The sequence below is a fragment of the Nannobrachium achirus genome (assembly GCF_963921795.1).
Source record: "Nannobrachium achirus genome assembly, chromosome: 19".
NCBI classification, from domain to species: domain Eukaryota; kingdom Metazoa; phylum Chordata; class Actinopteri; order Myctophiformes; family Myctophidae; genus Nannobrachium; species Nannobrachium achirus.
In genome coordinates, this window is record NC_137826.1 from 1,190,534 (window position 1) to 1,216,646 (window position 26,113).

Sequence of the window (26,113 nt, forward strand, 5' to 3'; positions counted from 1 at the left end):
ACGTGCAGCTTTCCGAACTCTAATTCGGGGCAGAAGATGCGAGCGGCGTCATTTTGTAGTTGAACTGGACCTTTCCGACGAAAAGTTTGGTGGACGCAGACAGTATGGACAGGCCTTTAATTTAAGGCATAAGAGCTGGTACTTAAGACAATCAAAATAGAGCCCTACAAGCCATCACATATCATAAGGCACAGAGTCATAATGTACTGAAAATAAGGTCACATATAATCAATCATAATAACAATATAATCTTCCTCAACTTTATCTGTTTTTTTAACTGTTTTTGTATTTTTTAGTTTACTTTTATTTTGATACTTATGAGTTGCACTCCACTGCATTTCAAACACAAATATTATCCTTATTACTCCACAATGTTTATAATTTGGGAAAACGCTCTATGTCAATAATGAGAATAGCAGATGTGACACACATGTCATTGAGTATTTTCTCCACCACTGATACTCATTCATAGTACAAACTGTACTATGAAAAGGACTTCCAGCTCAGTGGCATTACATGTGGAACGCATTAAAAACAAGCAGAAGGTGGGAGTGACTTACTGAAGCAATAAGCCACAAGAGGCGAGTGGTTACCTGGTATTTTACACCGGCTGAGAGGCGTAGAGAGACACGAGGCGCAGCCGAGTGTCTCCAACCCTCTCAGCCGGTGTAAAATACAGGTAACCACAAGCCTCGTGTGGCTTATTGCTTTTCTAAAACAGTTACAATATGGCAACATGAAAAATCATAGACATGTACCAATTAAAACTGTTCTATGTCACTATAAGGTCTGGTCTGCAAGAAAGTAGTCCCTAGCTACAAGAAAGTAGTTCCCAGCCTTTTGCCAACAACACAGGTGAAGATAATTGGTGCACTAGCTGTGGAACACTGTGGAAAGAAATAACACACCTGGGTTTGATATAAACTGATTCAAGGTGTGGGTTATAGTCTCATATACCACAGCAATTAAGGGAAACCAGCCAATCAGAATCAAGGAATGGAACTAGCCGTTTTAGAACAATTTATAATCTGTCACAGAATCACCAAGATTTAATAATACAAATGAAAAGCACATACATCTTTATTTGACATCATAGACATGTTACATATCACATACCTAGAGGATGGACCTTTGGTTAGATTTGCAACTGCCCCTGAGCCATGTTAGACCCGCTTGTTTAATGTTGCATTCAAGCAGGGCCATCAATTGGGTATGGTAGGGGTATGCAGCTGCCATACCCTGGGTCCAGGGGGGAAAATAAAAGTTACTTTTAAATATAAATCCATGAATGGATGCTCTGCGCTGGTTATTATGTTGTTAAATTACAGTAAAATAACTACAAATGCAAAATTTAACATAATGGTCACTTTAACAAGGTATTATAATTATATTCTCCACACTTGTATTCTCCCCAGCTTGACAAAATTGTATATTACCAGGTTCCGCAGGTCAGCTGCACAGGTGCAATGCATTATTGTTAATTGTGGCACGTTTACTAACATGCTAAATTTAGCTGCACTTGAAAACCCATTCTAGGCTGCCATATCCAGCTCAAGAAACCGTAGAAACCAGTGTAAAAAACTGACATAACTGACAAAAGTCGTTTTTTCCCCCCAGACATTGTGAAAATAGCCGATCTACATCTGTGAGGCGTTGTGAGCATGTAGATCTGCTATTTTCACAATAGAACCGTGTTATCCAAAATGTAATGCCTATTTTCCATGAGGACTCCCATCTTTGCCATACCCTAGCTTTTGCTGAACTGACCCCACTGCATTCAAGTTGGAACAACTCATGGCTTGAGTTGAGTGAGTGCCAGCATTCACATGGGATTTTAATTGTCCCACAGACTTAATCTATTTGCTCATGATAACACCCAGATTTGAGATTTATACAACATTGCAATAACTATATATTCAAATAGTATTGCATTGTTTTTATAGTACCCATCTCCCTCTATGGTTTGCGAGATCTGGGGTCCCCTTGCCAACCAAAGAATTTGAAAAATGGTACAAACACCAAACCGAGAACTTGCACCCAGAACTCTGCATTCTGCAAATCCATCCTCCGCACACAACGGAAAACAACAAACAATGCTTGCAGGGCAGAATTAGGACGATACCCACTCACACTAAAAAGGAGAGCACTTACTGTACATTTTATAAAGAAATCAACCCAGACACACTCCATAACATAGCCCTCAAACATAGTGAAAACCTACAGGGATGCACCTCAGCCCTCAGTCAGCTGGCCCTGGGACTCTGGGTACACAAACGCAAGCACAACTACCAGACGGAAAACCCATTGGACTTCACCAGATTATAAAAAAACTAAAAGAAGGCTAAGACACACTGGAAAGAGACAACCCAAAACCAAAGCAAAATGGAATGCTATCTAGCACTAAAAAGAGAATATACATTTGCAGAATACCTGAGCACGGTAGATGACCCAAACTTAGTAAAGCCTCCCTTGACTAGGTACAGACTCAGCGAACACAGCCTTACCACAAAATGTGGTGGAAACAGAGCTACACTTTCTACCCACCTGCCCACTATATCAAGAGATCAGAGACATATACTTCCCACAGTTTACACACACCCAAAGTGAGTGAAAACATGACCAACGACAAAAAACTCCCATACCTACTGGGAGAAATACAACAATATGCGAACACGGCATCAAGATTTGTGAACTGTTGCGATAAAAGAAGGCTAGCGAATGGAATACAACCACCCTAAGGACTACAAACCATTGATTGACCTCTAGACTTACTGCACATACTATAAATAGAGCTGCTACCTTTAAATGTATTTTAATTGTGCTTTTTTCCCTGTATACCGTTCCATTTAAATTGTTTTGAGAAAAAAGAAATGATGCAGAAATGCTATTTGCTCCAAAATGACTGCAAAAGATTGCTGTATACTGTATATACTGTAACATGTATACGTATAAGGACAAAATGTGAAATAGCTCTGTTAACCCCCTCTAAAGCCACTTTTCCACTGGCATGGCCAACACCACACCACTCCACACCGCCCACTTGTGCCAGGTTTTCCACTACAAGGACCTGGGTAGAGTGGTGTGAAAGTGGTACTAAACGTGGTACTAAAACGTATCCAATCTAGAGTAGGTCTGAGCTATGACTTTTCATTTAGACCACCAGGATATAGTTGTAATACATGATAATAGATTCTATTTGGTTATATCCCCAATTATAATCTATTGTAGTGTATTATAGTTATCATGGTAATACATTAATACTTTACTATCAAGACTCCCTAATCGGGAGATAAATCTCCTGTCACACTGCTGACATCAGTATGACATCACACCGTACACAAATGACCCTTATATAAAACCGGCATTATCTACCGACAGATTAGTAACAAGATGTCAAAATCGTTGAAGGTTGAATCTCCAGATATGGAGATAACCAACACATCCCTCCATATATGGAGATAACCGACGAATCTCACTAAGTCTGACCTCACAAGCCCCATATTTGGACACGAACAACATATAACTCCATATATAGAGACATAGCTGCTGACATCAGTATGACATCACACTGCTGACATCAGTATGACATCACACCGTACACAAATGACCCTTATATAAGACCGGCATTATCTACCGACAGATTAGATGCAAGCAGGATCTCGACTCTGACACAACTCATCGGCTCATAAGCTGGTTCTCCCTCCATATATGGAGATAACCGACGAATCTCACTAAGTCTGACCTCACAAGCCCCATATTTGGACACGAACAACATATAACTCCATATATAGACATAGCTGCTGACATCAGTATGACATCACACTGCTGACATCAGTATGACATCACACCGTACACAAATGACCGTGACGGCACACACCAAGCAGTGTGATGTCACTGATGCGGAGATATAAAGGTGTGACGTGTGACCGACGGACGGACGGACGGACGGCCGGTGGAGGTTTTGATACTAAACTGCGACCTGACGGTCGCAATAATCCTAGTTATAATCCATTATAGTGTATTAATTATAATTAGGATAGTTGTAATACAAATTTATATTGGATTATAATCACAGTTAAAAGGGTCAATTTGTTTCTTAGTTCTTTGTGTAATGGAAAATGTAGATATTTTTATGTGGTGCGGTGTGGTGTGGTGTAGTGTCGTGTAGTGTGGTGCTAAAGCTGCAGTCGAAAAGGGGCTTAACTGTAGATCCCCCTTTTCAACAGTTTTTACTATATTTTGACACTTGCTTTGGCAATGTAAACATGTTTTCTTTGAATAGATTTATTTTAATAGTTAACCACTTAAGCCCCATTATATACTGTGCTGTATGATGGTGTGATGCACCGTTTGTGAGCTTTTGGGGCCATTACATGCCCAAAATAGTGACGGCAGGTTCCAAAATGTTGCATATCAATTTAGGGGTCCTTGACATGGAGATGTTTGAGAAACAACACTACGCCTGTTGACCACAATGTCAGTCATTTCTTAGTAAAAATGAAGGTCCTTGTGGCTTGTCTGAGCAGCCGTCCAGGCCATTGTGTCAGACACTTCCTGTGATGTTACCATGCCATGAGTAGATAAGGAAGAGGAGGCAACAGAAATGTGAGTCATGGAAACATTTTTACTTCTGTAATTCGGCAATGTTCCATTTGTGTGAGCATATACTGTAGTAAAAGGTGAAATACTTAGTACCCGCCCCAGTTGATGTATAGCTGTGATAAGGTTTCAGTATAGCTATCCATTTAGGCCTAGAATTATTGAATGCTTTAACCAGTGAAAAATAGCATATTTTTTGAAAAAGTCGTAAAAATGTGTGCAAATCTTTGAATATATGCATTTTCAAAGCGAACGTTTGTAACTCAAATTTTGCTTCTGGGTGGTCCCTGGAACTAAATATGTTGAATGGGGGTCCGTGGCCAAATAAATATCATTTTGGGGGTCCTTCACATGAAAAGGTTTGAGAACCACTGACATAGTAGTCTCTCAAGAACAGACCAACTGAGCTCCAGTTAAGTGAAAAGGACCTTTTCGTTGACGATGGCTATAGCCAGATTGCTGACATAGAAACATAGGTTTTTCAATAAACCATAGAAGGATTCAAAATTCAGATTTTCACGATTTTTCAAAAATAGCAGATCTACAAGCTCGCAGCGTGGCACTCGGTGCCGCGCAGTGAGCTTGTATATCTGCTATTTTTCAATAGTTAAAGCACAAAATAATGATACACAATAATGTGTACCCATTCTAAATGGGTAAGGTGAAATACTTAGTACCCGCCCCAGTTGATGTATAGCTGCGATAAGGTTTCAGGAAGTTATGCAGGAACTCCTACTGAGTGGATTGCATTAAACAGCATTAAACTCACTTTGCCACTTGATCTGCCACTCACTTTATTCAAGCGCATAACCATTTGCAATTGTATTATATCAGAATAGAGATTAAAAAAATTCAAAATAACTACTGCCTTTAAGTGCACAATCCAAGGTTATGTAATGTCCTGAAGTTGTTAATTATGTCTTGCCAACTGGGATACAGCCCTCATGCCCTGCAAATGGCCCAGTACAGCACTGGTGGTCACCTATCTACCCACTAGGGATGGGACGATATGAACATTTCATATCACGATTATTGTGACCAAAGAAATTGAATCGCGATTTACGATAGTATCGCGATAATCAAAATATCCCCAACATCTATTATCCTGGGGCGGAACATTTGCGGATAGAGAGTGAAAAAAGACTGTATCAAGTACGTATATTATAAGTACTTTTTTACCAAATAAAAGGTGAATTGATCCCAGTGCATGACGGAGGACGATATCACGATAAATTAAATCAAGTGTTTTTTATCACGATAAACAATAATATTGCTTATCGTCCCATCCCTATTAACCAATAACCACCCAACTGAAGCGGGTGCTAAAGTACTTTCCCGTGTTTCAGGTGAAGCTGGCAATTACTCTTACACCATCATACCGGTAGTTCTGTTTGTATTTCATCAGTGCACAACTAATTGCATGTGCATACATCTCAAAAACAAATACTAGTGTTTGTTTGTTTTTAAAGACAAAAATGCATTTGCAACACAAATTATATTCTTGTTACAAAGACACACTATACCATTTTTGTAATTCAATGGGGTTTATTTTATTGCAGCTTTGCGTTGGTCAGAAATGTTTAAAATTAATTCAAATGAAAAATACATTTTTAACACATTTCTGCATATCGCTTGACCAGGATTGAAGTGACTCATTGTTAAATCAGGACACAGTGATTTAGTGCAGTGTTTCTCAACCACTGTGCCTGGGTACCTTTGGTATGCCCCTGAGAAGGGTCAAGTGTGCCCCTTGAAACTGCTTGAAAGCCAATCTACAAGCACAGCCGATCTACAAGCACACAACGCCTCGCGACGCGAGGCGTTGTGTGCTTGTAGATCGGCTGTTTTCACTACTGTTGTGCGACAGCCTTGTACGATGAAGCAGGGCTTTACTTTGCGAAGAAATGTACAAATGAAACTTGAGATACAAGGTTTCTTCCCGACAGTGACGATATTTACACCCCCGTATTATGTTGGTGTGCCCATGGATTCTTGGGACATGAAAAGTGTGCCCATGCAGAAAAAAGTGACTCATTGTTAAATCAGGACACAGTGATTTAGTGCAGTGTTTCTCAACCACTGTGCCTGGGTACCTTTGGTATGCCCCTGAGAAGGGTCAAGTGTGCCCCTTGAAACTGCTTGAAAGCCAATCTACAAGCACAGCCGATCTACAAGCACACAACGCCTCGCGACGCGAGGCGTTGTGTGCTTGTAGATCGGCTGTTTTCACTACTGTTGTGCGACAGCCTTGTACGATGAAGCAGGGCTTTACTTTGCGAAGAAATGTACAAATGAAACTTGAGATACAAGGTTTCTTCCCGACAGTGACGATATTTACACCCCCGTATTATGTTGGTGTGCCCATGGATTCTTGGGACATGAAAAGTGTGCCCATGCAGAAAAAAGGTTGAGAAACACTGATTTAGTGAGTGTGTGTGCGGTATTTGTGGCCCCGGCCAGGCCCAAAGAGTATTATGTGAGAATTTGGCCTGGGGTCAAATCTATTTGATAACCCCCTGCTCAAAGTGCTGGCTTTGCACTCAGTGTGTGTGCGCGGCGCGTATTTGTAATTCCTCTCAATGCCTCTGAATCAAAGCAGCTTTGTTCTCGGCCTAGACCGGAGTTTTTCAAGAACACATACTGGGACCCTTAATCACTTAGATTTTAAAAGAAATGCGGACATAGCCGATCTACAACCTCACAAGGCATCACTTTGTAGATGGTCTCTTTTCGCTACTTTGGATAATTACTTTGACTTTTTTATTATTATACATGTATATTTAAATGTAACCTGGTGTTTTCATCAGACTGGGGTACAATTATTTTAGCACGTAGTACACCTAGGGCCCCATCTTGCGCGCCGGCTTTATGCCTAAACTGTTTTGGAATTTTTTATTATTTTCAAATACATTAAAAGCTCCCAACATGTCGATGTAGATCGGCTATTTTCATTATTTAAAAAAAATAAAGAGGGGCGCCCGCTGGCCTACTGGTCCAGGCGCATACCACATAGGCATTGCCACATAGGCATTGATGCCTGACGGTGTCGCCGGTTCGATTCCTGATCCGGACGACCTTTGCCGCATGTCACTCCCCAGTCCCCGTCTCGCCCCCCATTTCCTCTGTCAGTCTACTGTCCTGTCCAATAAAGGCATAAAAGCCCCCTAAAAAATCTTTAAAAAAAAAAAAATAATAATAATTCTGGCAAAAAGGTTTAAGCATAAGGGGTAAGGCGGCAGCCTCTTGAGAACCTAGTGACTGCACCTTTGTTTGAACAGAACAGAACATACTAAACGTCTCATATAAACACAAAAAAAAGGGTCACTCTAACTGTGGTGGGACAATTTAGTAGTGAATTTAAACCATTAAAAAGGGGAAAGCATCTGTGTCATTTTACACTTTGGCTATTAAAAAAAAATGCAGCTATACAAGTAGATCTAATTAGCAAATCTTTGAATATATACATTTTTAACTACATTCTTTGCTTCTGGGTGTCCCTGGAACAAAATGTTTTTTTTAGATGGGGTTCTGTGGCCAAATACATATAATTTTCGGGGGTCCTTCACATGAAAGAGTTTGAGCACCACTGTTAAGCAACATACGTTTTTGAAGACGTATGTTGGATTAAGACTTAGACATTTTGTGGAATTGCCCCCTCAGCTCTAGACGGGGCATGCATATCTGTGTCAAAACTTTAACCATTATTTCATGCTTTAACTATTAAAAAATAGCAGATCTACAAGCTCACAGCGCGGCACAGAGTCCGCGCCGCGAGCTTGTAGATCTTCCATTTTTGAGAAATCTTGAAAATGTGTGCAAATCTTTGAATGTATATATTTTTTAAGGCAGACATTTGTAACGCAATTCCTTCTTTCTCTTGGTCCCTGTAACTAAATATTTTCAGATGGGGGTCTGTGGTCAAATACATATAATTCTAGGGGGTCCTTAACACTTCTACTGCCAGCCTTATTATTTATTTATTGGGGCTGGTGCCAGCAAAAAGCAGCTTACCTTTGCGATGTTATAGAAAAATATCTATTCATTATTTGCAAAGGATTTATTTTTATTTATTATATGTGTGCTTTAGCCAATTTGGCGGCAGAGGACAGCCTTATGCAAAGAATAGGTGTGAATTGGGCCGCTCCGCTTGCCGTCGTTCAGAGGATAGAAATGCATAATCTAGCTCAGGTCCACAGAGAACAGCCAGGAAGTGAATTGGACATCATTGATGTTTACGTGTGGTGGAGAGCTGAAAGCAGCATTACGGGAGATGTTTTTACTGTACACACCCGCGCGACCCCTCATCAGCTTACAGTCATCAGACAAGGTAAAAGAACGAGAGGCCGTATTGGCAACGAGCTGGGTTCAAAATTGGGGCGAACGGGAACGTCCGAAGCGGTAAAAGAGTTAACATGAAAAAGTTTGAAAACCACTGACAGAGAAACATAGGTTTTTCAGAAAGACTTTTCTAGAAGACTTTTTTTTTTTTCAGGTCTAAATGGGTTAAGAGAGATTGGTCAGTGGACTGGGGACAGTGAGCTTGAAACTGGGAAAATCCGAGGCGGCCAGGCCAAACCAAACGGGGGCATCTTCAGGGTTCCCACACATTTTTACCAATTCATTTCCAAAACTTTTCCAGAATATTTAACCCAATTTCCAGGACTATACAACAATAATTCAGCTCAATAACAGGTCGCTTACTCCTATGCGCAATGCCCAAAGACAGGTAGTGTATATGCCAGTGGTTCTCAACCTTTTCAGGCCGTGGCCCCCGTAATAATCATGTTTTAACTGGGGACCCCCACCCTGACGAGCACTAAGAGTTGAGGAATTTTGTATAACACGGTTCTATTGTGAAAATAGCAGATCTACATGCTCACAACGCTGCGAGGCGTTGTGAGCATGTAGATCTGCTATTTTCACAATTTCTGCCTCTAATATTTGACAATTTGGCCCATGTTTAATGTGGCCCATGTTTTAATTGTCATTTCAGAGGTATTAACAAAATCAGTAACCAAAGACAATGCATAGCATTTTTTTCCAGGACCCTTGATAAATTCCAAAGCTTTTCCAGTACTGGAAAAATATTTTTCTAATTTCAAAATATTTCAAGGGAATTTCATGACCGTGGGAACCCTGCATCTTGCGGTCACCGTACCGGAGTCCCCTGGAAGGTCAGAGCAGTGTCCAACAGTCGAGCTCCCAGCTCCCACTGCTCTCCTCCGGGCAGGAACTCTGCGGACAGCTCCCTGAAGGTGGTGCACACTCTGCGTGCGTCAATGTCCCTCCTGAGGATGGCGTGTTTCCACTTGTGACGCGCCTCGCCAAAAAGCACCACCAGAGACCTGCGAGGGAGACGCACGGCCACGTGCACCTCCTCCTCCTCCTCCTCCCCCCGACCCGGCTCCGCAGGTCCCACGTCTCCTCCTACCAGTTCCGCAAGACCTGTTTTTCATTCGGGGAACTACAGTTAATGGAACTGATCGATTTATTATTTTAAAAATATATACTGTACAGTTTAGAAAATCAATTTGAATTAAAAGAAAAATACAGATTTGGGGGGAAAATGTAATTTATCTTTTTGTCTTTCACTATATATATTTTCATAGCAGATCTACAAGCTCAAAGCGTGTAGTAGATGTGCTATTTTTATGCAACACTTTTGTGCAGCTCTATTGTGCAACACTATAAAACAACAAAGCAAACACAAACAAAATAGGGCTGAAGTGGTTAGTCACAATAATCGATTTATTCAATCAATATTTATTTTGTTGGTGTATTCATTTAATCAAATCAATCAAATTCAACTCCTTGATAATTAAACAAAACATAACAAAATAGCAAGGTGCAAGTGTGGTTGCACGAATCACACATTGTGATGTCAAGAGAAGCATGACCAATCCTGTCTGATTGGACATTATGTTGTCCAAGATATCTGGCCTTACAACCCAGATAACTTCAAGGTTAACAAAAAACAGGTTCACTTTAGCTGGCATAAAAGTTAGAAGAATAGTGTCTCGCCTATTGGCAACCACGCTAGCTATCAAAGATAAAACCTGGTTATTCGAGAAAAAAAAAGTAATCGATATAATCGAATTATCGGGAGCGTGTCGATATAACACGACATAAGATTTGTTCGACACGGGTGAATTTTAACCTGGTGAAATGCTAACCTGCCGACACTGGTGAATGTTAACCTCAATGCCTAAACCTAACCCAAACCCTAGCCTCAGTAAAACTATGCCTAAACCTAACCCTAAATTAGGGCATTCACGAATATGGATTTTTAGTATTCGATTTATTCTACCTCAAAGTATTCGAATAGTCGAATATTCGACAGGACTAACCAAACTGGTCAAACTGTCAAATATTAAGTGAGCAAGAGGCAAACATTGTGAAAATAGCCGATCTACATGCTCACAACGCCTCGCAACGTTGTGAGCATAATATTTATCTGCGGAACCGAGTCACATTAAATGTAATACCTACAATTCCAAGTGCTTGTCAGGGTGGGGGTCCCCAAATATGTTTATTTTGGGGGTCACAGCCAAAAAAGGTTTGAGAACCCCCTGGTATAGAGCATTAACAAATTCATCCATCAGGGGCATTGACAACTCATTCTTATGACTTCGTATCTAGCCAAGCTTTATAAACGATATCTTTTTTAAAGAGAAAACAATAGGAAAATAAAAACAAACGAATATTTGACTTCGGTGAACAACGTCGAATAGTGACTTTGATTTTCGAATATTCGAATATTTGGTGAATGCCCTACCCTGCCCTAAAACCTAACCCTTAGTCGAAATGACACGTAGAAATAGCGAGAATTGCCCCGAATTATGGACCGTTGCAGCCGGCCGGCCCTGACCTGTTTCCAAGGACATGGTGAGCGTGGTGTCTGACAGCATGTTGACGGTGACCAGCCGCTCGCCCCACAGCCAGCAGTCGTCCAGGTGTGGGTCGATGGCCGAGCCCCGCTGGGGATGGTAGTCCAGGTTGCACTGCTCCACCGGCCGGAAGCCTTCCAGGACAGGCTCCAAGAGCATCCTCTCTACCAGCGGGCGGCTGGAGGCCGGCAGGCCGCAGAAGCCGCCCAGTCGCACTTTGTGCTTTTTGAAGTTCACCTTTGGACCAAAGTCCTGCAATGACGACAAAAGAAAGGGAGGAGTTTATGCCTACTAGGCCTGTCACAATTATTACTTGATCGTCTAATCACAATTATTTGACATAATCATCATAATCATAATAATACTTTTGATTGATTATTTTAATAGACAAAAATGGAGAACAGTACAAGTATAGTCAATACAATTGAAATGTAGTACAGTACAAGTACAGTTAAACACCCTGCCTAAAAGGAACATCTCAAATAAGTATTTTTTTTACGTTGAAAGCCCTCTGTATTTGATTCATGGACATAATTTGACATAACTTTGACATAGCTGAATGGTTAGGGAGCCGGCCGGTGGAACCAGAGCCCCTGGTTGTCCCAGGTTCGATTCCAGGCCAGGGTAGCAATGTGGATGTGTGTCCCTGAGCAAGACTCTTAACCCCTAATTGCTCACGTGCTCCTTGTGCGCAGCGAATCAGCTGGGTTGGGCTGAAAATACTGAATTTCCCTCGCAGGAGGAAGTAGGTATCTATTATTTTTTTAATCTATTATAATAGCAATTATTCATAATCATCGTTTCTACGTTGAAAAATGTTCATATATTTTAAACATTTAAAAAAAAATAGTGGAATGAAATACATTTTCATATCGTCCCATCCCTAAACCTCATTGTGTTCAAAACCCCTTTTTTTGGAAATGGGGAAAAAGAACCTGTGTTATTCAATCACAGGCTTTTGTTAATACTTTTCAGTGGTATGACATTTTATAAACCCCACAGACAGTGTTGATTTTGTCGACTAAAACTATGACGAAAAATGTTTGTCGACTACGTTTTTTTCACTGACGAAAACTAAATAAAAACTAAGCTATGATGACTAAAACGAAGACTAAATATATTGACAATTTCGTCAACAAAATAAAAACTAGACTAAAACGTTAGGGAGGGACTAGTGGAGAAGAGAGTCATTTTATGTTTGGTTGCTCTCAGGTGTTGCGTGCTGAAAATAGCCGATCTACAAGCTCGCGACGCGTTGTGAGCTTGTAGATCTGCTATTTTCAGCACGCAACCAAGTGTAAAATCAGCCATTACAAGGCCTGCCAAAATACATTTCAGTTGACTAAATCAACTGTAGATTTAGTCGCCTAAAATCTTATGATATTTAGTCGACTAAAATTTTAATAAAACTAAAACTTTTCAGGTGACTAAATTATGACTAAAAAAACTAAATGACATTTTATTCAAAAGACTGACTAAAACTAAATCAATATTTGCTGTCAAAAACAACACTGCCCACAGAGAGACATTGGTCAGGACTCACTCGGGACGCTAAGCTTGGGACTGGGACAATCCCGGGCCAAACTGGTATTGTTTAACGTTTTCCATGTCAAGGACCCTCCACAATTATATGCATTCTCACAAAATATCACTAACATTACATTTGTGCAACACCGTTATGCGATGAAGTTGGCCCAGGGCACATGCATAAGGGATAATACAGACACAGACAGTATTTCACAAGACCTGTTTCTGTCTGCCAGACTGAGACGTGTTCCACACATCTTGGTCCACGGTCTTTATCAGCTGCTCCTCCTCCTCTTCGGATAGGAAGTTTTCCCGCAGAAAGACACCAGGGAAGGGGAAAGACAGTGGACTGCCGTCTTCACGCACGGCTCGTCCCAGTTGAGGATCGTAGTGGAAATGATGAACAACCTGAACAAACAACACTGAGGTCAAAATCACACCTGGCAATACAATAAACCAACCTTTTTATCAAAATAAGTAGCAGGACATAATTCTGACCCAACTTTCATATAAACACCAGAAGGACTTGTTACATCTTGACATCTGCAGGCGACAGTAAATCACTTGACCAGCAGAAGCTTTGATTGATTGATTGAAGACTTTATCAGAAGTTTGCATAGGAAAAGGTACAGTTTCATGACAGTACAGTTCACTGGTACACAGTCAACTAAAAGGAGATCCTAGTAAGCTTTTCGGCTTATTTACACAGGAACCACTTTATGTATGTCATATAACATTGAATGACAGATGGATAGAACACAGTACTATGTAGAGGATAACATCAATAGAAAAAAAAGTTAAAAAAGTAATAAAGAAGAAAAATAAAATAAATAAAATATATTTACAGTGGAAAATGGGCTTAGTCTATTACAAGTCTTGAGGAGCAGCCGTCTGTGAGTGACTTTTCAGACCGATTTTAAAGGAAGTTAGGGATTTACACTCCGGGATCAATTCACCTTTTATATGCCGAGCTGCATATCCGATACCATTTAAACCCTCTTACCGTAACTGGTAAAACAGACCTGGAAATAACGTACTTGATACTTTTTATTTTTATTTTTACACTCTCTACCACATTTCTTTGCCAAAGAATAGCCGATCTACAAGCTCACAGCGCGTCACAATGTGAAATGTTGTGAGCTTGTAGATCTGCTTTTTTGGCAAATGTTCCCCAGGATATAAATGGATGTTGGGGATATTTCGATTCCCTAAAAGTGACCTCAGGTCAAACCTCCACTGATGATGTCAAATGCTGCCCAGCTTGTCCTCTCTTGCATTAAGTCTCTCACAATGTTCCAGTTACCCGAAGTCTCTTTGTTTTCATTGATACGATTCCCCTTGGCCTTGGCCCTGCAGATGTTGTGTTGTCAGTACTGCTTTATTTATAATGTAATTTTGAAAAAATAAAATAAAACTCCTGTTACTTCTTTTTTTTTTGGCAAATGGTATATTGAAGTACGTCAGGGACTAGGAGACAATCTAGAGACATTAATTAATTTGACACCAATGACACAGTCGGGTGGATGAAAAACACTTTTTTCTTTTTTCCCTTTTACCATTTAACTGGTTCAGCAAAAATAAAAGACATCTCACACGTTTCCTGAGCTCTTTCTCAATGTATAGTAACATTTAATGAGGTATCTAAAGAGCATTTCAGAGAGTATCTGAGTTTCTGACAACCAAGGTCTGCTGACAGTAACAGCAACAATATAAAGTAGCTTAAAATTGCTCTAAATCACAATTATTATATCGAATTATTACACAACATTAAAATGATTAAATGAAAGGTCTGGCCACTCACTGATAGTAGGGATTATCAATGCATCCATCCATCCATCCATCAATCAATCATTAATTTGACTCTAGCGCCACCTCCTGATATATAAAATGAATAGCTTGCTTACCAACGAATATATAATGGTCTCTACGGTTAAGATACCTAAATCATTCAAAGATATGTTTTCTTTTTATCCATAGCCTAAGCTTGTCCAATGTCTCTCGGCTCTGAGTGTATGAGCTGTCCTGTGCTGTCAGCTCATCGGATGTATTTCGCCCTGTGTGAGCTTGTAGATCTATTTTCGGCCGACGGGGGGGTGTAAGCGCTCTTACCGTTGCTGCATTTTCACTTATGGCTCCGTTTCTCTTCAAATGTTCACAGAAAAGACAGCTTCGGACACCCTTGCACCCGCATGTTGAGATGCCATGGTTGTTGTTGTCTGTGGACATATTCATGTGCACCAGTCAAACTGACTCACCTAAATCACTGTCCGTGCACATAGGTTCCGCTTTGAGCCACTGTGATGATGCACTGACCTGTGATGTCCAAGTGATGTCGCTGTTGTACCTTTATTTTAAAGGCAGCAAACCTATTATGGGAGATAACCGACTATTACCTCCCCATGGTGCGATTATTAAAAGAAAGAAAGAAAGAAAGAAGGAAAGAAGGAAAGAAGGAAAGAAGGAAAGAAGGAAAGCTTGAGCTTGTTAGATGTGCTACTTTTAAAACTAAAACCAAAGACATTTTCATCACATTTCAAACATCTTTAGTTTGGTTTATTTCGGTTTGTAAACACAATAGAGCTTTGGATTGTTATTGTTTTTATGTAAAGCCTCATTAGGCCTACATTTCTTTCTTTTTTCGGTTAACTAAAATGTTTTGTCAATTGTACTTTTCATTATTTTGTAGTTTTAGTTGACTACTATATATTGGCATTTGGCTCCATATATGGGCATAAAAGGGAATGGGGGGGAATTCTGTTAGTGTGACATCACAGTGAAGCCAGAGCGTGATGTCAGAGCGGCAAACCCATAGACCGTAAAAATGTGTACACGTCTACACGTCTGGACAGACGGACACGGACAAGCTGTGGCGTTTCTCATAGTAAACTGCAGCCTCTGGTTGCAATGATCATGGAGATTGATCATGAAGATTGGCTCATTTATAGCCCGGTTGGCCCAAATGTCATGTGAAGCTCACCAATCCACCAATCCTCAAGATTTTCGTAAATACCTGTATGTCCGTTTATGCTCTTCTGATTGGCTACGGGCATAGACGGCCCCTCTCGTGGCCAAGAATACGTAACCAAGAATGCTGGTCACTCATTGGCTGTTGATGGTGATGATGGTGACGTCATCACCCAGTTGATGACGTCACTCTGTGTTATTTCAAGGGTATTCCCATTGGATGAGGTAAGCGCAGACAGTAAACACACAGACAGACATTTGCCTAATTTATAGATAGATGATAGCAACACTTTGTGTTTGTGTGTGACGTCAGTCCAGACCTCTGGTCAGTCTACATATGATGCATATACATACTTTTAGATGTCCTAGAGAGAAGGAAACAGATAGTGAGGAAGAGAAAACAGGAGAGCTGAGAAGATAGCGGTGAAAAGAGAAAATGTACATGTGTTCAGGAGAGAAGAGAAAGACAGACATCAGTACCACCATGCCGTTGAAAGAGACAGAGGGGTTGTACGAATCACTGAAAACGGAATGGAGGAAGAAGGACCCCAACCTCGGCATATGTGGAGAGCTTTTGAGTAAACTTAAGATTTCCCTGTTGGAATTAGATTTTCTGCCTACCGGGCCCAAGCGCACCGAGAAGGAGCTCCTCATAGCTCGGGGCGTTCTGGAGATCGGAGCGTTGTGGGGCATCCTCAAGGAGGACATTCCTTCGTTCAAGAGATACGTGGACCAGCTCAAAAACTACTACTTTGATTACAAAGACGAGCTGCCCGAATCGGCCAGCATGCACCAGGTGCTGGGCCTCAACCTCCTCTTCCTCCTGTCACAGAACCACCTGTCGGAGTTCCACACGGAGCTGGAGAGGCTGAGTGCCACGGCCATCACCACCAATGACTACATCAGACACCCCGTGTCTCTGGAGCAGTATCTGATGGAGGGGAGCTTCAACAAGGTGTTTCTCGCCAAAGGGAACATCCCCGCCGAGACGGTGAAATACACCACGTTCTTCGTGGACATTCTACTGGACACGACTCGCGACGCCATCGCGGCCTGCATAGAGAAGGCATACGAGCAGATCCAGTTCAACGAAGCCACGCACGTGCTGTTCTTCGACTCTGCGGGGAAGATGAGCGAGTACGCCAGGAACCGAGGATGGACTCAGCGCCCGGATGGATATTACACCTACGCCACGCAGCAGCAGAGTACAGAGAAGGTGACCGTGGCCTCCAGAGAGATGGCACAGCAGGTTGTGGAATATGCACGAGAGCTGGAGATGATTGTGTAGTCTGGAACCCCCTCCTCGAGGACCACTGCGGATCGCCCCAGCCCACTTTAAGGACCACTGGCTTAAAGCCATGGAGGGGGATCAGAATTATAGTGTGCTCGCTTGCAGCAATAGAGGGTATGCACGTGACATCATCATCATACCCTGAAGTTTGAGTGGCAAAAAACAACTCTCTGGCCTTGACATACCAAACAGAAAAGTCCTATTTGATTGCATTAAATGACGTTAATATTAATGAATTGCATTTGTATAGCGCTTTTCCAATCAAAGCGCTTTACAATGGTTCATTCATTCATTCATACATTGGGAGGTGAAGCGGCGAACAGTCAATGCCAGCGTCCTCACTCACTTCCCACATTCACACACCAACGGTGGCAAGCTGACACTGACCAACTCATTGGAGGCAATGTGGGGTTCAGTGTCTTGCCCAAGGACACTTGTGGACAGGTGGGCAGGAGGAGCCGGGATTCGAACCATGGATCATTGGACAACCTGCTCTACCTCCTGAGCCACTGTCTCCCTGTTAAACTCACTTTGCCACTCGATTTTCCATTCACTTTATGCATGCGCAATTGCGCATACCCTCTATTGAGCCCCCTAATCAAAGTATATACTTTCCTTTTCTGAGCGGTACTCCCACACTGGGTGTGATTTTTTATTTTGGTTGAAGCAGGCCCGGGCACGAGGGAATTCATCTTCAGGAAGAGAATTCAAGAGTTTGGGGCCATATAAACCGAAAGCAGATTCACAAACTTGTTATCCGGGTTCTAGGAATGAACAGCAGTATATAGTATAATTTGCAATGATATCACTGAGGAAAAGTGCAGAAAGACATTGTTTTAAGAACCTTAATCAATTCTAAAACACATTTTAGTGTTTGTTAGGATTCTAGCAGCAGCATTCTGACAACTGTAGGTCCGATACAAGTGCTTTACAGTGAGTCTGCTAGTACCTAACCTAACACACACTTTAACATACTCATTTTATATTTGAAATATTACATTTAACTAGAAATACTAGGCTTCAAGCCCCCCCCCCCCCCCAGATACATTCTGGATCTTTAGGAACAAAATGGACCAATTATATATACCAACGAATATATAATGGTCTCTACGGTTAAGATACCTAAATCATTCAAAGATATGTTTTCTTTTTATCCATAGCCTAAGCTTGTCCAATGTCTCTCGGCTCTGAGTGTATGAGCTGTCCTGTGCTGTCAGCTCATCGGATGTATTTCGCCCTGTGTGAGCTTGTAGATCTATTTTCGGCCGACGGGGGGGTGTAAGCGCTCTTACCGTTGCTGCATTTTCACTTATGGCTCCGTTTCTCTTCAAATGTTCACAGAAAAGACAGCTTCGGACACCCTTGCACCCGCATGTTGAGATGCCATGGTTGTTGTTGTCTGTGGACATATTCATGTGCACCAGTCAAACTGACTCACCTAAATCACTGTCCGTGCACATAGGTTCCGCTTTGAGCCACTGTGATGATGCACTGACCTGTGATGTCCAAGTGATGTCGCTGTTGTACCTTTATTTTAAAGGCAGCAAACCTATTATGGGAGATAACCGACTATTACCTCCCCATGGTGCGATTATTAAAAGAAAGAAAGAAAGAAAGAAGGAAAGAAGGAAAGAAGGAAAGAAGGAAAGCTTGAGCTTGTTAGATGTGCTACTTTTAAAACTAAAACCAAAGACATTTTCATCACATTTCAAACATCTTTAGTTTGGTTTATTTCGGTTTGTAAACACAATAGAGCTTTGGATTGTTATTGTTTTTATGTAAAGCCTCATTAGGCCTACATTTCTTTCTTTTTTCGGTTAACTAAAATGTTTTGTCAATTGTACTTTTCATTATTTTGTAGTTTTAGTTGACTACTATATATTGGCATTTGGCTCCATATATGGGCATAAAAGGGAATGGGGGGGAATTCTGTTAGTGTGACATCACAGTGAAGCCAGAGCGTGATGTCAGAGCGGCAAACCCATAGACCGTAAAAATGTGTACACGTCTACACGTCTGGACAGACGGACACGGACAAGCTGTGGCGTTTCTCATAGTAAACTGCAGCCTCTGGTTGCAATGATCATGGAGATTGATCATGAAGATTGGCTCATTTATAGCCCGGTTGGCCCAAATGTCATGTGAAGCTCACCAATCCACCAATCCTCAAGATTTTCGTAAATACCTGTATGTCCGTTTATGCTCTTCTGATTGGCTACGGGCATAGACGGCCCCTCTCGTGGCCAAGAATACGTAACCAAGAATGCTGGTCACTCATTGGCTGTTGATGGTGATGATGGTGACGTCATCACCCAGTTGATGACGTCACTCTGTGTTATTTCAAGGGTATTCCCATTGGATGAGGTAAGCGCAGACAGTAAACACACAGACAGACATTTGCCTAATTTATAGATAGATGATAGCAACACTTTGTGTTTGTGTGTGACGTCAGTCCAGACCTCTGGTCAGTCTACATATGATGCATATACATACTTTTAGATGTCCTAGAGAGAAGGAAACAGATAGTGAGGAAGAGAAAACAGGAGAGCTGAGAAGATAGCGGTGAAAAGAGAAAATGTACATGTGTTCAGGAGAGAAGAGAAAGACAGACATCAGTACCACCATGCCGTTGAAAGAGACAGAGGGGTTGTACGAATCACTGAAAACGGAATGGAGGAAGAAGGACCCCAACCTCGGCATATGTGGAGAGCTTTTGAGTAAACTTAAGATTTCCCTGTTGGAATTAGATTTTCTGCCTACCGGGCCCAAGCGCACCGAGAAGGAGCTCCTCATAGCTCGGGGCGTTCTGGAGATCGGAGCGTTGTGGGGCATCCTCAAGGAGGACATTCCTTCGTTCAAGAGATACGTGGACCAGCTCAAAAACTACTACTTTGATTACAAAGACGAGCTGCCCGAATCGGCCAGCATGCACCAGGTGCTGGGCCTCAACCTCCTCTTCCTCCTGTCACAGAACCACCTGTCGGAGTTCCACACGGAGCTGGAGAGGCTGAGTGCCACGGCCATCACCACCAATGACTACATCAGACACCCCGTGTCTCTGGAGCAGTATCTGATGGAGGGGAGCTTCAACAAGGTGTTTCTCGCCAAAGGGAACATCCCCGCCGAGACGGTGAAATACACCACGTTCTTCGTGGACATTCTACTGGACACGACTCGCGACGCCATCGCGGCCTGCATAGAGAAGGCATACGAGCAGATCCAGTTCAACGAAGCCACGCACGTGCTGTTCTTCGACTCTGCGGGGAAGATGAGCGAGTACGCCAGGAACCGAGGATGGACTCAGCGCCCGGATGGATATTACACCTACGCCACGCAGCAGCAGAGTACAGAGAAGGTGACCGTGGCCTCCAGAGAGATGGCACAGCAGGTTGTGGAATATGCACGAGAGCTGGAGATGATTGTGTAGTCTGGAACCCCCTCCTCGAGGACCACTGCGGATCGCCCCAGCCCACTTTAAGGACCACTGGCTTAAAGCCATGGAGGGGGATCAGAATTATAGTGTGCTCGCTTGCAGCAATAGAGGGTATGCACGTGACATCATCATCATACCCTGAAGTTTATAGAGTGGCAAAAAACAACTCTCTGGCCTTGACATACCAAACAGAAAAGTCCTATTTGATTGCATTAAATGACGTTAATATTAATGAATTGCATTTGTATAGCGCTTTTCCAATCAAAGCGCTTTACAATGGTTCATTCATTCATTCATACATTGGGAGGTGAAGCGGCGAACAGTCAATGCCAGCGTCCTCACTCACTTCCCACATTCACACACCAACGGTGGCAAGCTGACACTGACCAACTCATTGGAGGCAATGTGGGGTTCAGTGTCTTGCCCAAGGACACTTGTGGACAGGTGGGCAGGAGGAGCCGGGATTCGAACCATGGATCATTGGACAACCTGCTCTACCTCCTGAGCCACTGTCTCCCTGTTAAACTCACTTTGCCACTCGATTTTCCATTCACTTTATGCATGCGCAATTGCGCATACCCTCTATTGAGCCCCCTAATCAAAGTATATACTTTCCTTTTCTGAGCGGTACTCCCACACTGGGTGTGATTTTTTATTTTGGTTGAAGCAGGCCCGGGCACGAGGGAATTCATCTTCAGGAAGAGAATTCAAGAGTTTGGGGCCATATAAACCGAAAGCAGATTCACAAACTTGTTATCCGGGTTCTAGGAATGAACAGCAGTATATAGTATAATTTGCAATGATATCACTGAGGAAAAGTGCAGAAAGACATTGTTTTAAGAACCTTAATCAATTCTAAAACACATTTTAGTGTTTGTTAGGATTCTAGCAGCAGCATTCTGACAACTGTAGGTCCGATACAAGTGCTTTACAGTGAGTCTGCTAGTACCTAACCTAACACACACTTTAACATACTCATTTTATATTTGAAATATTACATTTAACTAGAAATACTAGGCTTCAAGCCCCCCCCCCCCAGATACATTCTGGATCTTTAGGAACAAAATGGACCCTTTACAGGTCTGGAAGAAAAATATCAATCAATCAATCAATCAATCAATCAATCAATCTGTCTAAGAAAATAACAATCACAGCCTTGATGTTTGTTGTTGATGTTTTGGTCATGGTCCTAAGGCACAGTGATACATGTTTGCATGTATCTCTATGCAAACAAACATACAGTAGCCTTTCACATACATGTCAACCACAGCAGAGCAGACATGGAATTCAATTAGTGTTTGACTGTTTGGTAGCATTGTGGGGGTGAATAAATACATCACTGACTTAGTCTTAGTTCATGAGGAAATACAAATGTTTAGTAGATCCAGTAGGTCAATGGCCCTTTGTAACAAACCTAGTACTTTACTTGACTATTTGTATTTTCTAATATGTACATGACGTATCATGTAGCACTTTATTTTCTTTTTTTCTTTCTTTTTTTCTCAAGATGTTTATCCCACCATTTTGTAACCCATTTTTCACCTAGTGCCTCCCTCTGCCAACCTGGGGAGAGCCCTGAACTGAGCTCTTATCTTCTATTTCTTATCACTTGACAGGAGGGGGAGCTACCCCGGTTGGAGGTAGTGTGTGGAAGGAACACGTTATTCCAACAAGTTCCTTTCCCCTCCATCAGGCCTCGGTGTTGTGAGCAATCGGCTATTATCACAATTTTTGCCTCTAATATTAGACAATTTGGCCAATGTTTAATTTGTCATTTTAGAGGTATTAAGAAGTTGACACTTTACAAATGTGCAGATACCCTCTATACACTTAAGGTGCCTCCACACCGAAAATACTACAGGAGACTCTTTCTAACTGTTCACAGACTGCAAAGAACTGCAAAAAACTAAGCACATTTTTTCCAGCCGTCTGCACGCCGACTGTAGTTACTGTACGCAGTTGTGCGCATGCGCACTGTGTTGCCAGGTCTGCTCGTTATAAGCGACTTTGATCCTGTTTTCTTATAATGTTGCTAGTTGTGGGTTACTTTTGTTTGGGCTTGTTTCTGAAGTGTTGTTGCTTACTTGGCCTTGCTTTCAACATTCTTTTAGAAAATAGCTAATGTAATAGAGCTCAATAGGTGAAACTGGTCGTTTTCTTTTGGGCTTGTTTTCATAGACCTGGTCGCTTGTTTCACTCACAGAATCTGGCAACCGGACGGGGGAAGCGGAGATTTTACTCTGTGCGAGTGTGCAGTGTTTTTTTCCCTACCCTTACCAATACAACACACATCACTATTACTAGCGTTGCTTTGGAGTTGATTAGTATAGGAAATTGAGAGTTGAGATTGTGAATGCGCTATTTAGTAAGACAGGAAAATGTCTCTGGCTTATTTTGGCTTGGTTTTGCAGCAGTAGCAAACTAATGGTCCATTCTACAACTCCCTCAATCCTACCGACGACTCAACAAAACTGAGCAAGTCCAGTCTTCCAGTTTTCCGTCGATACTGGTCGATAGCGTTCCCGACCCGCTGCCGAAAACCTGCCGATAAGCTCCCTGTTGGCAACCGACGCTTTCCGCCTTCTTTCGCCGCCGATTCGTGGCCGAATCGGTTTGGTTAAAAGTGCACTTTTATGTTATGTTGGTTTGTTTACTGTTGAGTGAGAAAACAATGTTGCACATTAGGTTAATCATCTGGGGACCCCCAAAATAATTTGGGGACCTGACCCACAGGTTGAGAACCACTCACTGCCCTAGGGGACACGGGGAGAACATGCAAACTCCACACCAAAAGGGCCTTTCTCCAACCCCACTTAGGGTGTGGGCGCTGATGACGTGGAGGAGAGAACACGTCCACAGCACCCACAGCGTCCCCTGGCGGGAATCAAACCCAGGACCTTCTAGCTGTGAAGCGACAGCTTCCCCCCCTACTCTGTACATTTCAAAGACACATATTTTACTTTTGTCATCCTACATTTCTGGGAAGGCAAAAAGTACATTGTGAATTAACCACTTGAGCCCTATATCACGTTGAGTGACAATAGGCATTAGCCAATCTACAAGCTCACAACGCATTCGAGCTTGTAGATCTACCATTTTCACTAAGCTTGAAAGTTAAAACTTCTCAATTCTGGGTTCCCAAGAACTCCTCAACTCGAGGTTAGACCCACTTCCCGAGCATGGCTCAAATTAGGTCCTGAGAAGTTTATCTAAAACCGAGCCATAGTGTTTGTAAACAAATCCACAACCTGTGAAATATATTTCAAAGCACGGCAAGGCCTTGTGGTCGAAAAGAGACATTTTATTAAGTTGTCATCCATGCCAAGCCCAAATATGGAGTTCCCCGATAACGTCATCATTGTACCATATCATCACCGTGATGTCAGCTACTGCATAACCAAATATGGAATTCCATGCTAATGTCATCATTGTACCAGCAAGCTGTCGGAATGTCTGCTACCGAGGATGAGGCAGGACTACGGGATCTGTTGATCCACAACCTGGAAAACAACGGAATCCTCAACAAACTGAAGGCAGAGTTGCGCGCTGCTGTGTTTCTGGCCGTACAGGAGGAGCAGGATAAACTGGAGAACAAAACGCCGCTTGTCAATAAAAACCTGAAGAGATGCCTCAGCACCAAAGACGGTCGTCTGGTCGCCAGTCTGGTTCAAGACTTTCTCCAGGTGTTGAACTTGGACTTCACCCTGGCCGTGTTCCAGCCCGAAGTCAGTTCTACGAATGGACTGCATGGTCGTGCACAGGTGCGTCGTGAGCTGGGTCTGTCCGAGACGGACATGAACAGGAACTCTCCCGTGCTGCTGGAGCTGCTGGCCAAGTCAGCGAGACATCCAGGGAACGAGGGAGGCCAAATGACAAACATTCCAAAGGAACTGTCCCCAAAGAGAATCGCAGACGCCAGGAAGAAGTTTGACCATTATGACAAGGACAGGAGTGGAGCCGTGCCGACAGAAGATCTCAGACGTGTCTTCAGGGACCTCTTCCCTCATTTCAATAAGAACATGTTGAAGAGGTTTGTCAGCGATGAGCTGAAGGCCACAGACCAAGCTTTACGGAAGAAGACAGATGAGCTGAAGGCCACAGACCAAGCTTTACGGAAGAAGACAGATGAGCTGAAGGCCACAGACCAAGCTTTACAGAAGAAGACAGACTTCCAGGAGTTCTTGGACTTGTACAAACGTCTTTTTGCTCAGTGTGGGACAGTGGTTTTGGGTGACGTCGGCGAGGCGACTCGTCTGCCCAAAGGCCTGGAAGAGAGAAGGACCAGTAAGGGGTTGGAGTTTGTCCGCCGTGACCCAAGCATGACTGGTTCTGGTTCCGGGGTTAAAGGTGACGCCGGCGCGGGCCCTGGCAAGGCTCCCAGGGACGGCCAAAGTTCCTCCTCCTCCGTCCCCCTGAGGAGGGCTCCAGACCACGGCTGGAGGGTGGAGTCGTGCTCCCATTGGGACCCTTCCCCGCAGAGGAGAGACCACAGGAATGGAACGTCCAGCTCCAGAGACAGAGGAACAAGAGACACGGCGGTCAAGAAGGATACAAGTGTCTCTCTGGGCTTGGGTGAAGATATTGAATATGATGATGATTTCAACAGCCGCCCTTCATACCTGTCTAAGTTCAGTGAGCTGGGGGTGTCCGTGGAGGGAACTGACATCAGCGACAAGTTTGACGAAACCACCCAGGACTTGAGTGTGTCCCAGCGGAGTAAGACGCATTGAGACATGCTATAACAGTGGTTCTCAAAGAGGGGTCCCCGGGCAAAATGAGTTATATAGCATTAATGTTAGGGTCGGGAACCCTCAACCCTCAAAATGCAAAAAGGGCGGAAGTTGCAGAGACAAACTACATTTATTTACACAAAAACAAGGACAAAAAGACCCACACGGTCAAATCATAGTTAGTAAGGGAAAGTTAGCCGAGTGCTGGACCAATCTGGGAACTAAATCATTACCAATAGCTTACTTCACAAATGTGTTCATAAAGTTGTCTACTATCACCTCTGGGGAAAAAATAAAAAATGGCCAATATAAGCGTATGAGGTGTGTAATAAGGGTATTTTTGGGCTGCTGAGTCCATTCCAACCATTCGTTTTCAGTTAAAATGACTCCTTGGCCATAAAATAGGCCACACCTACTTGTGTGTCCTTGAGACATATAATATTTAGGAATGTCCTGATCGGATCGGGAGATCAGAAATCGGGGAGATCCGGCCGATTTCAAAAGATCGGAATCGGGAGAAAAAGATCGGGAAACACCTTGTCTTTATTATATATATTTAAAAAATATATAAGCTGATGAGCTTTATTTTTTATTTGTTTTGATGCACTAAGTGAAAAAAGAAGCTTGGATAGAATGGGAAGGATCAGGATCGAATAGGGAGCAAAAATGTGATTGGGATCGG

General features: G+C 42.6%; 4 protein-coding genes across 4 annotated transcripts; 3 read left to right on the forward strand and 1 right to left on the reverse strand.

Moving 5' to 3' along the window:
• Positions 1-9,605: 9,605 nt before the first annotated feature.
• Positions 9,606-15,239, reverse strand: alkbh4 (alkB homolog 4, lysine demthylase; the record flags this gene model as incomplete). The annotated part of the gene is made up of 4 exons (XM_080748695.1): positions 9,606-10,044; positions 11,468-11,738; positions 13,233-13,421; positions 15,123-15,239. 4 exons carry the CDS (start codon positions 15,237-15,239, stop codon positions 9,749-9,751), a joined length of 873 nt encoding a protein of 290 aa, XP_080604821.1. The 3' UTR covers positions 9,606-9,748.
• A 1,222-nt stretch (positions 15,240-16,461) lies between these two features.
• Positions 16,462-17,265, forward strand: LOC308304400 (26S proteasome non-ATPase regulatory subunit 8-like; the record flags this gene model as incomplete). Its single annotated transcript, XM_080748990.1, has 1 exon — positions 16,462-17,265. One exon carries the CDS (start codon positions 16,462-16,464, stop codon positions 17,263-17,265), a length of 804 nt encoding a protein of 267 aa, XP_080605116.1.
• A 2,626-nt stretch (positions 17,266-19,891) lies between these two features.
• On the forward strand, positions 19,892-20,695 carry LOC308304443 (26S proteasome non-ATPase regulatory subunit 8-like; the record flags this gene model as incomplete). The annotated part of the gene is made up of 1 exon (XM_080749042.1): positions 19,892-20,695. The coding sequence occupies one exon, from the start codon at positions 19,892-19,894 to the stop codon at positions 20,693-20,695; it is 804 nt and encodes a 267-aa protein (XP_080605168.1).
• A 3,455-nt stretch (positions 20,696-24,150) lies between these two features.
• Positions 24,151-25,431, forward strand: LOC308304137 (uncharacterized protein; the record flags this gene model as incomplete). The annotated part of the gene is made up of 1 exon (XM_080748696.1): positions 24,151-25,431. The coding sequence occupies one exon, from the start codon at positions 24,151-24,153 to the stop codon at positions 25,429-25,431; it is 1,281 nt and encodes a 426-aa protein (XP_080604822.1).
• Between the last annotated feature and the right edge of the window lie 682 nt (positions 25,432-26,113).